This window comes from Cololabis saira, chromosome 24, assembly GCF_033807715.1.
Source record: "Cololabis saira isolate AMF1-May2022 chromosome 24, fColSai1.1, whole genome shotgun sequence".
NCBI lineage: Eukaryota > Metazoa > Chordata > Actinopteri > Beloniformes > Belonidae > Cololabis > Cololabis saira.
In genome coordinates, this window is record NC_084610.1 from 21364954 (window position 1) to 21379519 (window position 14566).

At 41.8% G+C, this 14566-nt stretch overlaps 1 protein-coding gene across 1 annotated transcript; it reads right to left on the reverse strand.

The window, feature by feature from the left end:
• Positions 1–5867: 5867 nt before the first annotated feature.
• Positions 5868–9639, reverse strand: LOC133425248 (tripartite motif-containing protein 16-like). Its single transcript, XM_061715991.1, has 2 exons — positions 9546–9639; positions 5868–8335 (listed from the first exon to the last, which is right to left on the reverse strand). The coding sequence occupies exon 2, from the start codon at positions 8175–8177 to the stop codon at positions 6498–6500; it is 1680 nt and encodes a 559-aa protein (XP_061571975.1). The 5' UTR covers positions 8178–8335; positions 9546–9639; the 3' UTR covers positions 5868–6497.
• Between the last annotated feature and the right edge of the window lie 4927 nt (positions 9640–14566).

The window sequence follows — 14566 nt, forward strand, 5'->3', positions numbered from 1 at the left end:
AACGTTGAGATTTCACATTTTTCTGGCAAGATCTGAAACAACTGAAGCGTGTGATTATGTACACTGAGTGAATATTATGAAAGTAAAATATATATTTCATCAAAACGCAGTTTTATGCAGAAACGAACTCAAAATATTGATTTGTTTCACTAAAAAATGAGAAACGTAGGCAGGGTACGTTTTTATGTGAGACTGAGTTGGCGTCACATATAGCCGCAGACGGGATTACATTGGAACTTATTGGAGTCCACCTGCGTCTGAAAGAGACGCAGATGGGAACCTTTTGCGTCAGTAGGTGACGCTCAAGGTTCCTGACCAAGCGTCGGTTTGCGACGCGTTGGGAGTGAGAGTGTGTTGTCTGAGCAGCAACAAGTTTATGTAAGAATGATTGAAATGTTTCTGAGGGAATTAAAGATGTTTTTACTTGAAACCTGTGGTGGCGCCGTGACTGGGTCCCGGACCCGGGATATTTCAGGACTCGTCTCCACGGAAACAAGAGATCCTCAGGACTCGTCTCCAGATAGACCAGAGCAGCATAGACTTCATCATGGTGGCTGATTTGTTGTATCTTCTACCATCATCTGTCTGGCTGACGGGGATCAAACCAGCGAGGCCTCGTGTCCTCGGGTCCGAGCTCGGGTTGGATACTGCTCCGTTTTCCGAGACAAATACGCCCATAGGATTTCTCTATGCTTTTTTTTTAAGCATGGAAATGCTTAAAAAAAAAAGCATTTCATTGTGTCTGACAAGTAGCTCAGAGGGTTAGATGACCGCTCTGTAATCCAGAGGTTGAGGGTTTGAAACTCGCAGCTGAAAGACTTTTGTGGTTTTGACACTAAATGTAGATAGAAAACACTGAAATAAATCCAGGGAACTACTGACAGATTAGCTCAGGGTGTCAGAGAGCTGCCTGGGGAGTCAGAGGATACAAGTTCAATCCCTGGGAGGATCTGGGTCAAAGTGATGGAGCCACAACTTATGATGGGTTCAGTTTTTAAGTCCACCGCCTGAAACCAAAGGTTAAATGCGCTACGAGAACCGGCCTCAGTGTGAATGGGATCGGTGGTGTGGTGGTTTAATTCACGGCTGTAAGGCACCAGGAGGTCGGTGCACGCCGGTTCAAACCCGACGCCGGTACCTGGAGCCCTTAAAACTGGAGTCACTGTGGTGGGGAAGGGGAGGAGGTGAGGGTGTCTCCTCCCCGAAATACGGGGACACAGAGGTAGAGGGTTATGGGGGAGGAAGCAGGAGCAGAGGGGGTTTTACTGCTCAACATGAGACTACAAGAGGATGGGGAGTTCATGACATAAATAACAAATCTAAGTTATTTACTAGCATAAGTAGAGAATTACGTTATTAGTACCTTACCAACGTAAATAACTTACTAAGTAACTTGGTTTCTTACTACTTTTGTAAATAACTTAGATTAGTTATGTCAGTAACTTTCTGATCCTGACAAACAACAAATCTAAGTTACTTACATACAGGGCATTACTTTATTAGTACCTTAGCAACATAAATAACTTACTTTCTTACTACTTTTGTAATTAACTTAGTTACATCAGTAATTTACTCTATCCTCTTGTAGTCTCATGTTGAGCACTAAAACCCCCTCTGCTCCTGCTTCCTCCTCCATAACCCTCTACCTCTGTGTCCCCGTATTTCGGGGAGGAGACACCCTCACCTCCTCCCCTTCCCCACCACAGTGACTCCAGTTTTAAGGGTTCCAGGTACCGGCGTCGGGATTGAACCGGCGTGCACCGACCTCCTGGTGCCTTACAGCCGTGAACAAACCCACCACGCCACCGATCCCCTTCACACTGAGGCCGGTTCTCGTAGCGCATTTAACCTTTGGTTTCAGGCGGTGGACTTAAAAACTGAATCCATCATAAGTTGTGGATCCATCACTTAGACCCAGATCCTCCCAGGGATTGAACTTGTATCCTCTGACTCCCCAGGCAGCTCTCTGACACCCTGAGCTACGTAGTTTTCTGGATTTCTTTCAGTGTTTTCTATCGACATTTAGAGTCAACAACACAAAAACCTTTCAGCTGCGAGGGTTTGGTCTGGTTTACAGAGCTGTCATCTAACCCTCTGAGCTACTTGTCAGACACAACGAAATGCTTTTTTTTAAGCTTTACACTCCAATGTTGGAAGTAGAATTTTGTTCAAAATGCTTTTCCAAAGGAAACTCAGTGAGGGACTTGAACCTGGGACCTCCAGGACACCAGTGATCATGTTAGTCCACTGAGCTTCTTCCTGGCATGTCTGGGTGGTTTTCCAGTCATAGTAATAGTTCAGTCAACAATCTGTCTGTTGTAAAAGAGTTGTGAGGTCCAAAACATGAATGGAACAAACCCCCAACAGGGTCTCAATCTGGCCAACGCAGTGGCGTCACATTAGGAAAGACATGATGGACTCTCTGAGTTTAGACATTTGACACTTAGAGTCAAAACCACAAAAGTCTTTCAGCTGTGAGTCTCAAACCCTCACCTGCTGAGTCTCCGCGGGGAGAACACCTCCAGCAGGAGCTCCGGTCCTGGATGAGACCGTCGTCCTGCCGCTGGAACCACATCTGGACCTCGAGGTTCTGCTGAAACCTCCCGGGTCCAGGACCCAGTCACGGCGCCACCACAGGTTTCAAATAAAAACATCTTTTATTCCCTCAGAAACATTTCAATCATCCTTACATTCACTTGTTGCTGCTCAGAACAGCTTCACCTTTTTAATAAGTTTCTGGAAATCAATTAATTCCTTCACACAATCAGTATTAGAAATTTATTTTGATTTAAGCTCCAATTTGTATTTATTAAATGACACACTGGATCTTCAGTTAGACCGGAAAAAAAGCAGGATATTAATTATGATCACATACTTCGCTAAGAAATGCATACTTTTACTTTGGAAAGATGATTCCCCTCCAACTTTCAAGTTTTTTTTGGATCAAATTTCAGTTTTTTTACCATTGGAAAAATTAACTTTAGAAAAATACAACCGGGGTCATATTTTTCAAGGATTTTGGTTTCCATTATTTTCAAAACTGGATAATTTTTCCAAAGGGGACTAATGAGTATCTTTATTTTCGAACTTGTGCCTTATATGTATGTATGTTTGTATGTATGTATGGATATATATATAGTTTGATATCGCTGTTGCTGCCATTATATATATTTTTTTATTTATTTATTTACTTTATTTTTTTTTTTTATATTTATTTAATTTTGTTCTCCCTTAATGTATGTTTTTTTTTTTCCTAGGGTAATTATGGGGAGGGTAGGAATGTGGGTATAATAGAAATCATGCATGTGAAAATGTGAATTGTGAAAATTATTGTGAAATAAAAAGATATTAAAAAAAAAAAAAAAAAAAAAAAAAAAAGAACAGCTTCACCAGACGGAAACAGGTTTGATGCCGGAGCTGATTTTACACCTTTACAGAGTTTGAATTTCACATTTAACAAAAGAAATCATGGGCAAAGAGGAAACATCAAAGTCTGCAGGACCAGGTTTTTTTTGAGCCGATTAAAATCTGCTCCCGTCGTTACGTAACGACGGGAGCAGATTTCCAGAGGTTCAGCCTCCGCTGCTGAAACCACGCCCACAACCAGCTCTCTCCGCTGCTGGAGCGGTCCTTCCTTCAGCCAGTCGGACGCGGCGCCGCGGCAGAGCGGATCCGGGTTAAATCATCCAGGTTCCCGGGTGGTTTGGGAGCTGGGTCCTTGGGGTCTGTCCCAGGTCGGACCAGCTTCACCCTTACCGATTTTCAGCCAAATCTGTCGGTTTGATCACCGGTAACGAGCGATGCGCCGCGGATGCGCCCCGGAGCGGATCTGTGCGCCCGCCGTGGAGTTGCAGCGCCCGTCACGCAGAATCCGCCGGGCAGATCCGGCTGAAATTCCGCTGGTTGGTCCCCAGGAGTCCCTGCTACCAGTCCAGGCCGGTTCCTACGGTCCCGGCCGTTCGGAACCGGTCAGATTCCCCGGTTAAAGCCGCGGTGATGCGCGCTGCTCCAGCCGGGCGCCCGGCATGGCTCCGGGGCCAGCGTTCAGCATCCGCCGGGCCGATCCGACTGAAATAGTGCATAAATGTTATTTATATACAACTCATATTTTATTTTTTTAACAATAAAGTTTCCATTTGTGAAAATTCAGTGTTTACAGGCTCGGGCTGCTCTGGCGGAGCGAGGTTTATTCTCCTCCCCTGCTACACGTCATTCAGGGAGCCAATCAGCGCAGAGCCTCATTATCATACCCCCCCCTTCCCTTAGAATGGAGCACAGAAAAAGGGGTTAGAAGCAGTAAAACTTGTGACAGGGCCCACAGGCTGGATTTATGATTTATGTAGAAAAAACAAGCTTTAGATTGTTTTTAAGACAATCTAAAGTCTTCAAGGCCTGTTTAAAATATACATTAAATGCCATAATATGTCCCCTTGATTTCCCCTTGATATGGCTCTTCTAATGAAGTTAAATACAAATACACATTGTTGGAGAGGAGACGGGGGAAAGGTGACACCTTAAGGCGATTTCTCCTTGATCTGACTCTCCTAATGAAATTAATTTGCAAAACTTTAAACTTTATTTATTTGTATAGCACCAACTCATGCAGTGTAAATGCAACTCATGGTGCTTTACATACAGAGATAAAATAACAATCAAAAGTACAATTTAAAACATCCCATACGACCCCACCCCCCCCCCCACGCATACACACACCCTCACTCACACTCATACACATGTGCATACACTCACACGCCCACACACACACACACACACACACACACACACACACACACACACACACACACACACACACACACACACACACACACACACACACACACACACACACACACACACACACACACACACACACACACACACACACACACACACACACACAATAAGTGGACTGGTGACATGGCTTAGCACTAACGATCCAGGTAAAAGATAGAAGATAAAAAAAAAAAAAAGTAAATACAATAAATAGCTGAAAAGACTAGGTAAATGAGATCAGATAAAAGCCAAGCTAAAAAGGTGTGTCTTGAGCCTCCTTTTAAAAGTATCAACGTTCTCTGCGGTCCTGAGGTTCTCTGGCAGGCTGTTCCATAAATAATGGCCATAATGGCTGAATGCAGCCTCACCGTGGGTTTTTGTCCCGGTTCGGGGAATGGTTAAAAGGCCGGTGCCAGAGGACCTCAGGGTCCGTGAGGGTTGATACGGTAAAAGCAGATCAGATAAATAAGATGGCCCAAGACTGTTAAGACATTTAAAAACCAGTAAAAGAACAATACACATGCCATGGGGGAATAAGCGGACGCTTAGCTGTGGGGAGACTCACCTGTGAGCTAGGCTTGACACCCCAGGAAGTGACACGTCTCTTAGGCTCAACCAATGAAAATCATTTGCAAAGAACACCCTCCTTTTCAGTATAAAAAAGATTGGATCGATGACCCCCGTGTGCATTTCTCTCCTACCCACGTGGTCAGAGAAGAAGTGTACCATCCGGCCGGAACAACCTTGTGCTTGACATGATTAAAAGTTGTATTAACCTGTGATTCCATTCCACTAGTCTTTCTTGGTTCTCCAGACAAACGAACACGTATCTTTCAACCTCAAAGGGAACCATGTGGGCCTGCACTTGTTTAAAGTTCAGCATTGAGGTAGTTTGAACCCCTGCTACGTTTATTACCTTATTATCCAAGCTGGAGTGTGTGGCTGTTGGTCAGTAACATTTCTGAAAATCATTAACTTTGTGCTCATGTCTGGAAAATGAAACTCAGAAATACTTTAATCTTTAGTCAGCGTTTTTGTTCAAATGAGTTTCTTCTCGTCTCAGCGGTGCAAATAAAGAGCCGTTGGGATGTGCTGGAGTTTCTTTAAAGCGTGGCGGTTTATTTCTGTCATGTACAAAGCCTCTCTCACACGTCAACAAACAACCATCAACAAGTCAGAGACAGAACAAACATCTGTCACCATTTCATGAACTTTGACCTCTGCAGCGTTAAACAAGAACCAAGCAGATCTCAGAAGTCGGTGCCGTCAGATACGCTTTGCTGTTATTTCACCTTAAAAACGTCTTCACTGCTTTAGAAAACAACAACATTTGTTTTGCTAATGAAGGAGGAAACCAGTGTGAATGCAGACATGACATCAGAGATGAAGAAGGTCTGGTGGGTCGTCTGAGTCCCTGAAGTGGAAGAAAAAGAGGAGAAGAAAAGAAATAAAACCTAGAAACACATCCAAACTAACAGTTAACAACAATTATAACACAGGTGATTTCTATGTTTTTTTACAGACATAGAAGATGTTAATAACATGAATATTTCCCAGGTGAAGCTACTAAAGAATGACTTCCACCTCCAAAAAAGGAAAAAACAACAAAACATCAACTTATAGAACAACAATGTCCCTCCATCAATCAGAGTTTGAGACGTTCGTCTCTGAGAAGAAAAGAGAATCAATAAAAACTGAGATGAGAACATGAAGAGGAAACACATCTACTTGAGTTTACAGAACTCAGCTGAGCGTCCAGAACGGTAAAAAATAGAAAATTCAAACCTAACACCAGCGCGTAGCGGCTGAGTGAAGGTGGTCTGGACTCTGTGGAGGAGGGTCATGGTTTCAGAGACGCTGTAGAAGGACAGAACACCTGCTCTGTGATCCAGGTAAACTCCTATTCTGGAGGTCTGAGGACCTGAGATGGAGGTTGCGATGTTGTTGTACATAAATACATAACTGTCTGAGGTACAATATAGTGACCAAGATTTGTCATTCAATCCAAATCCACTTTCCACCCCTGATCTGCTGATATTCTTGTATGAAACTGCTACATAAACTCCACCTTCTGTCTTCTCCACCTCCCAGTAATGACGTCCAGTCAGACTCTCTCTACTCAGGGCCTGACGAACATCAGTAAATCTGTCTGGATGACTAGAATAAGACTGATGTCCCTTCATCAAAGTCACCTTTCTGTTCTCCTCTGACAGTAACAGATATCTGTTTACTGTGTTTGGATCCAGAGTGATTTCACATGAATACTTTAAGAATCCAGCTCTGCTCGTTGGATCTGGTTGTGGCAGTAAAACATCCACCTCAGCGACGGCCAGTGAGACGTTTGTCCACATTTCTTTCAGGATGTCTTGTAGTTGACCTCTGACCTCTGACACAGCTGCTGTCACATCCTGAAAGTATCTGAGAGGACGGATGCTGAAGCTGGAGGAGTGTGTGGACTCACTGAGTGGTGACAGTGAGGGGCAGCTGTGGAGGAACTGGTTGTGGTCCTCTGTGTCTGAGAGCTGCTTCATCTCAGCGTCTCTCCTCTTCAGGTCAGTGATCTCCTCCTGCAGCTTCTCCTCCAGCTCTCTGACTCTCCTCACTTCAGTTTCCTGCTGGGATCTGATCTGCTGCTTCACATCAGAGCTTCTTTTCTGGAGGAGAGAGATCATCTCAGTGAAGATCTCCTCACTGTCCTCCACTGTTTTATCAGCAGACTGATTGATGGCCTCCACCTCCTGCTGAAGCAGCTTCACATCTTTCTCTCTGTCCTGGATCTCCTGCTGGATTTGTTGTTGACTCACCTCCATCTTTCTCTGCCTCTCAGTCCTTTCTGCTGCAGCTGTGACTGTGTTGTGGCATTTATGTTCCTCCACAGAGCAGAGATAACAGATACACTTCTGATCAGTACGACAGAACATCTTCATCACCTCACCATGACAGGGGCAGATGTTGTCCTGCAGGTTCTTGGAGGGATCCGCCAGCTTGTGTTTCTTGAATGAAGATGAATCATGATGAGGTTGAAGGTGTTTCTCGCAGTAAGAGACCAGACAGACCAAACAGGACTTGATGGCTTTCAGTTTTCTTCCAGAGCAGAAATCACAGGCCACATCTTCAGGTCCAGCATAGCAGTGATCAGCAGGAGCAGCTTGGAGTCTGGTCTTCTTCAGCTGCTCCACTAAAGCTGCTAACATGGTGTTTTTCACCAGCGCAGGCCTCGGGATGAACGTCTGTCTACACTGAGGACAGCTGGGGAGTTTCTTCTCTCCTTCATCCCAGTAGGATTTAATACAGTTCATACAGTAACTGTGTCCACAGGGAATAGTCACCGGATCCTTTAAAACCTCCAAACAGATGGAACAAGAAAAGGTTTCCTGGTCCATCTGATCTCCTTTCTGCGCCATTTCACCTCTCGGTAACTGAGACTGAGACAGTTTCAATTCCTCAAAGCTGAAACTAGTCTGAGCGCTGATCTACAAATCATGCGTCTGTGCAGAGAACGGAGGCTGTCAGCTCTCAGTGTTCAGCTCGTGTTGTTCAGACCCGTCTTCAAGCTGCAGATCTGCAGGGGAGGGAACCAGGAAACTGGTCAACTTGTAATTAGTCACAAATAAAAACACAAAAATTTAACTTAGGTTTTATTTTAGACGGATGGATTATTTTATAGTTTATGATTCTTATAGATTTCACGTCAACAGAGACTTCACGTAGCGTTTACAGAGGAACTCTTCTTTTTAATTTAACCAGTTCGGTCCCATTTAGATACAATGACCTCTTTTTCAAGGGAAGCCTGGCCAAGACAGCAGCCAGACAAACATTAAAAGTGCAACAATTAAAAACAGACACCACCAACTCACTCAATAAAATAAATAAATAAAATACTCAACACTCAACAAGATAAATAAAAAAGTGTGTTCCATTTTATTGGGCCCCCCCCTACGGAACGGGGCTCTCAATCAGCATAAAAAAATGGATATTACTCAGGGTTATCTATTTTTCTTCATTTATTTTCCTTTAAGATAATTTGGCAAAAGTTCCCAGGTAATAACCTAAAATGATGATAAAATAAATGACAATTATGACGATGAAGCCATTCTAATGTGTGTCACATAACCCAAATAAATAATATAAATTATGAAGCCTTTTATGCCAATTAACATAGCAATAATGTTATGCTTAAACCCATAATAACTTTCATAAAGCATCAATTCATCACATTAAATAATCATAAATAATCAGTTCATCAATCCATAATAAATGTTGTCTATTTTCAAAACAAATACTTTGATATCCAAAATATCATATGTATATCTAACTATCAAAAGAATAACGGACAAAAACAACAGCAAATTGACATATCAAATATATTCTCAGTAATATAATGAAAACTTGCCCAAAACTGGGCCTGTAGTTTGTTTACTATATGAATGAATGGCGTTTACTGCAAAGAAAACAACAATTCCCAGCATGCATCACGCGCTGGAAACCAGGAAGTGCATACAGCTCGATTTTACTGCAGCAAACTTTCAACACAAATAACACCACAAACGCTGTTAAATGAACACGAATGGCAACGCAAAAATACTGCACGTTATTTTTAACTAATTCGTTGTTGCCAATAAGTTTGTGAAAGATATTAATTGTTTGTTTTCATGTGGGGAAATAATGCTGCATTGTAAACACAAAAGCAAAGCAAAGCCGCGCACGAAACATCAAAGCGGACAACACAAGTAAATAATAACAAGTAAACAAGCAAAGTAAAAGGCACTTACCAGTTGGTGATTATGCCGATTGAGGCTCATGTGAGTACCACTGTGCGTCTGATCACACTGATCATAAAGCTCTAGGTGTCTGTCACCTGTTCACCTGCACAGGTGTGGGATACGCCCCCATTTAAAGGTGTACGCTAAAACATGAATGAAATAATGTCTGCTCCATATAGATGTCTTACTTACTACAAATGAAATGCACATTCTAATATTAACATTATTAATAATAAAGGTCACTTAAACAAAAAAACGTGTGCTAGATTAAAACACAAGATTAAGAATTTACATTAAGACAACAAGTGTGAAAAGTAGCTGCTGCCCCGTTGGTGGTGTGAACTCTGGGATTTTCATGAACGTCTACATTTACATGTTGTAGATTTTAATTTTAACGTTCACATGAAAGTCATTTGTTCAGACAGAAACACGCAGGACTCTGATGCATCCCAGCGGGTTTTTCCTCTGAATTTATTTCATTTATTTCAAACCAAAGAGGTAGGAGAGAAATGCACACGGTGGTCATTGATCCATATTTATACTGAATAAGTAGGTGTTTTGTACGTTATAGACGCAGATGTTAAACCTTATCTGAGCCATATATTTCTGATGATTGTTTCTTACTTTTAACTTAACACTTTGAGAAAAGCAGGATGGATCTATCAGTTTTAAAACATCTGTTTCTCTTTGTTGTCTTCACATAAACTCAGCTAAACAGTCTACTCATAAAACCAGGAGGGGATCCTTCCCTGAGAGCAACAGCTGGGGCCTGTACTACGAAGCGGGATTTGGGGTTAGCGAGGTAACTTCAGGTTTAACCCTGGGTTTTCAGGACTACGACGGTGGTTCACTTCTTACCGGGGCACATCGCCATGGTAACTTATGCTGAACCGCTAACCTGCTCCGGAGCAGGTTATGTTCGAGATACAGATCGCCGGGTGTAAAAGCCCCGCCCACTGACCAATCAGCTCTCTTGGAAAATGACATGCCCTTTCGAAGAGAATCCAGTGGAGCTCGGTGCGCGGATCGTGAGAGGATTCCTCCGATCTTCTTCTTGTCATTTTTTTTTCTGTTTGCTGCAAGTAATGTCAATGCTATTTCATTGTGCTTTTGTATACTGATATCATCCTAAAACAGAGAGTGATAGAAACACTAAAGCCTTGTACTTGTTGTATTTCTAAGATATGAAAGTGAGCCTACTTACCGCTTTGAATTATGTTTTTATATTTATTTTTTATTTGCTCCCATGTGCGTACCTCGGAAGTCGGAAGTCGGAACTGGGAATGGAGCAGCGACGCGGCTGCATCAACCCCAAAATAACGCCGTTTTAAATTGTACAAACACGATATTGGTATCGTTGGAAAGGGAAAAATGTCCTCTTAATTTTGGGGGGGCTGAGATCAAATTATGGGGGGCTTCAGCCCGTTTTTTTATTTGTAGTGAGAACATAATCCACAGCAACCGACACAAATCCATTCATGTGTATGTGCTCCGCTGCAGCTGCCCTCATCGCCGCTTGTTGCTTTTCTGATTCGTTTTGAAGAATCATGCAACTCTTCCTTCTTTTTGAAAAAAGACAGTAAATTCAACTGTCTTTTTGACATGTTTGCGTTGCTCGCTGCTGGCTCCCCAGATCCAGCAAAGTTCCAAAGTTTTTTTGGTCGGGGGCGTGGTTTGCTGGCCCATCTTTTCATTGCATCAACAAATCTCCGACTCTTTCAAATGACGTTAAATCTTTATAAACAACATGAAATGCTTGGGATTTGTTCTGTAAATGAATTTATGCATATTATTATTTTTTATACATTAAAAAAAACTTTTTTATATTATTATTGTTTTATATATACGAGAGGTGCCGGATCTGCCCAAATAAGTCCCGGAACGCAGGGAGGCCAAAATCGAGAGGTGCCGGATCTTGTTCCGGCAGGATCCGGCACAAATTAACCCCTATATCCCTATGAATTTACGCATTTATACAGTCAGCGATCTTTTGCCAGCTGTCTTTCCTGCATTTTGCAGCTGCAACTGTGTTGCTTTTTGCCTGTATTATATGCCTATACTCATCATATTTCCGTAAAATTATTGTTTGCTCTTCGCTACTGAAGTAAGCGGCTCTGACAGCGGACTTCTCCATGCTTGCGATTGGTCATGCGCTGAAAACACCGCCCCTTTTATGTGCACGCGCTCATATCCAGATTGGAGAAAGCTGGGTCGATCTACCGAGTTGATAACCACCGTCGTGTGACCGCTTAGCGTGATTGCAATTGTCCCGCTTAGTGAATCTGGATAAGGAAAAGATATCCTGGATATGTTGAACTTGCTTCGTAGTACAGGCCCCTGGTGCAGAATCTTATAGAAAAACCCTTCACACCTTTAAACTATTTCATAAAATCCTAACAGATCTTTTCAAAGTTTATTTTCCAGTTTATTCTCCTGATGTTGGCGATATTACAGAGATGGAAATCTCGGCTACGTCCCGCCTCCCTTCTGTAGATTGATGCTGGTCTTACTTGTTTCACATCTGCTACTGCAGAAGATGGTGTCTGTTTCATTCATGTGTGTTTATTGTGTTTGTTTTGCATAATTAGTTCAGTCAGTCTTATTGTTTCAGTCTAATTGAGTTTCAGCTGTGTGCTTTTATTTTGAAAGGTGGTGGGTCAATTGTGCACAGCTACATCACTTAACTGATTGGAGGTCTGAGGTTGGTGTTCACCGGGGAAGGTGTGCGGTTCCTACCAGCTTCGGTGTCGCCTCAGGACACGATCAGAGCCAACATTTCAGCATCGTGCTGCTTGTTCTGGAAGAGGTTTCAGAAAAGCCAGGAAACGCCGGCGCCTCAGTCTGATCTGTGACCTCTGGATGTTGTTGCTGCCGACAAATAGCCACATTTATTATCCCGCATTCGGGTTCCAACCCACTCATCTTTTTTACTTTTAAAAATATTATATTTCTACATTTTCATTTATAGAAACCGTGTAAATACAAATGTGAATGTCAGACCCCTCCCCTCCCTGAAAGAGAAACAACAGTATAAAATGTTAAATCAGTGTAAAGTCTGCTCTAAAGTAACACGAAGCTGCTGTTAACAGAGAATCAGCACCAGTCCAACATGTTTATCCAGTAAAGTGAAGTACTTGTACACGGTGAGTCGTACCGATACACACATCTAACTCAGGACGCTCACAAGATTCTAGTCTCCTCAAATATCACATAAAAGGCTGCCACGTTTATCAAAGGTGGTGAACGTCAAACAAACACCAGTGAATCCTCTCTGGATGCAACAAATGAGTGATTTCTACCAGGCAGGTCTAGAAAGATGGCACTTTTTCATTTGTCCAGAGTTGAGATGACGCCACCTAGTGGCAGGAGTGTCAACATACATCACATCCATCCCCTGGATGTTCTCTCCATAACCACTTACTCTGCATTGTTGATCTGAAAGTTTACTGTTGAACATAGTCCAGCTTTGTCCCTCCTGCTATCAAACATCCGGAGATACAGTTGTTACTGGAGAACTTTCCAGTATCGGTTCCCTCCACGCAGGCTCAGCTTTCAGCAGCTCATGGGCGAGTGGACGTCACCACAGAAACTCTGAGCTCTGGTTCACTAAGTCAACTCACAGGAATTCAGATATTTTCATGACTTTATCCATTTCTTTATTTTAAGCAGTTCTTCAGCAATCTTCATTTTCATTTTTTTCATTTTTTTCTACATTTCATTCATTAAACGAAAAACAAAACAGTTCATGTAATTACTGTACAACAAATCTCTTTCCTTGAATGAAAGGGAACAGAAAGAAGACTAAGCTTATTTTATCTGTCACTTTTTCCCAAGAAATCAAATTTCAATTAATGTTATAATGAAAAAAAGACAAATTACGCAATTTAAAAAAAACACTTTCCTATAAACGTATAATTAAAAAAAAACTAAAAAACAAAACTACAACAAAGTTATAAAATAACACAAAATTGCTGTCGTCAAACACAGATAGTTGTATTCTTTTTTGATTCAAAGAAAAAAAATATGACAATGGTGCTAAAAAGAGAGAGAGAAAAAAAAGAAAACCCACTTAACTTTACAATAAACATGATATTTCTTCATCAATCTGGATTTTCTTATTCTTTTAAATGCAATTGTTTGCATTCTTTGGCTTCTGTATCCAGATTGTTCCATAAACTGATACCTTTTACACAAACACGTTCCATCAATTTTGTCCTGATTTTTTTTTAAAGATCTCTGTTTGTTTTAAGTTATACTTATTTTCTATTTTTTCAATTTTCTTCCGTATATTGATTGGGAAAATTTTCTTCAGAGCTTTCCACATAATTTGCAGAATTCTGTGGTCCACTAATTCAAGAAATTTCAACAGTTTTAACTGAAGGAATAATGGATTTGAAGGAGGACTATATTGTTCTATATTGTTTTCTACTAATTATTATATAATTCTTTTTTTTTTTGTGATCAACTTTTTATTTATATATAGAGAGAAGCGTCCCCACAGTCCAGGGAGAGAAAAAAAAAAACACAACAAAAAACCACCTGCTCAGATGCTTCTTCCCCCTTCCTTCCCACACCCTCCCACTCCCACCAACCCACTCTACCCCCACCCCATACCCCCCCAAATAAGGGATCCAAATGCAGAGAGCAAAAAAAAAAAGAAAAAAAAACACACGAAACAAAAACAACAGCAGCAACAAAACACAAAGCAAGTACACCACTCCCCCTTGCCATCCAGGAATCCCATGACATTCCCATTCACTAAATAATTCTAAACATAAAACCAAACAGACAAAGATCATGTAAACCATGGACGAGTTGGACCACAAACATTCATAACCTCTCAGAAATTTTTTCTAATAGATTTGACCAGCAATTGATATTTGATGATTTGGCATGATGTAGGCGAGCTGTAGAAAGCTCAAGCTGTGCAATATCCCGGTAAGCAAAAAGCCATTCCCCCACCGACAGTGCATGTGGGGGTTTCCAGCGACAGGCTATCATTCTTTTAGCGGCTGTAACACCAGCCAACA

Coding starts and splice junctions, on each gene's coding strand:
- LOC133425248 (XM_061715991.1), bottom strand. CDS start 8,177: ATGGCGCAGAAAGGAGATCAGATGGACCAGGAAACCTTTTCTTGTTCC.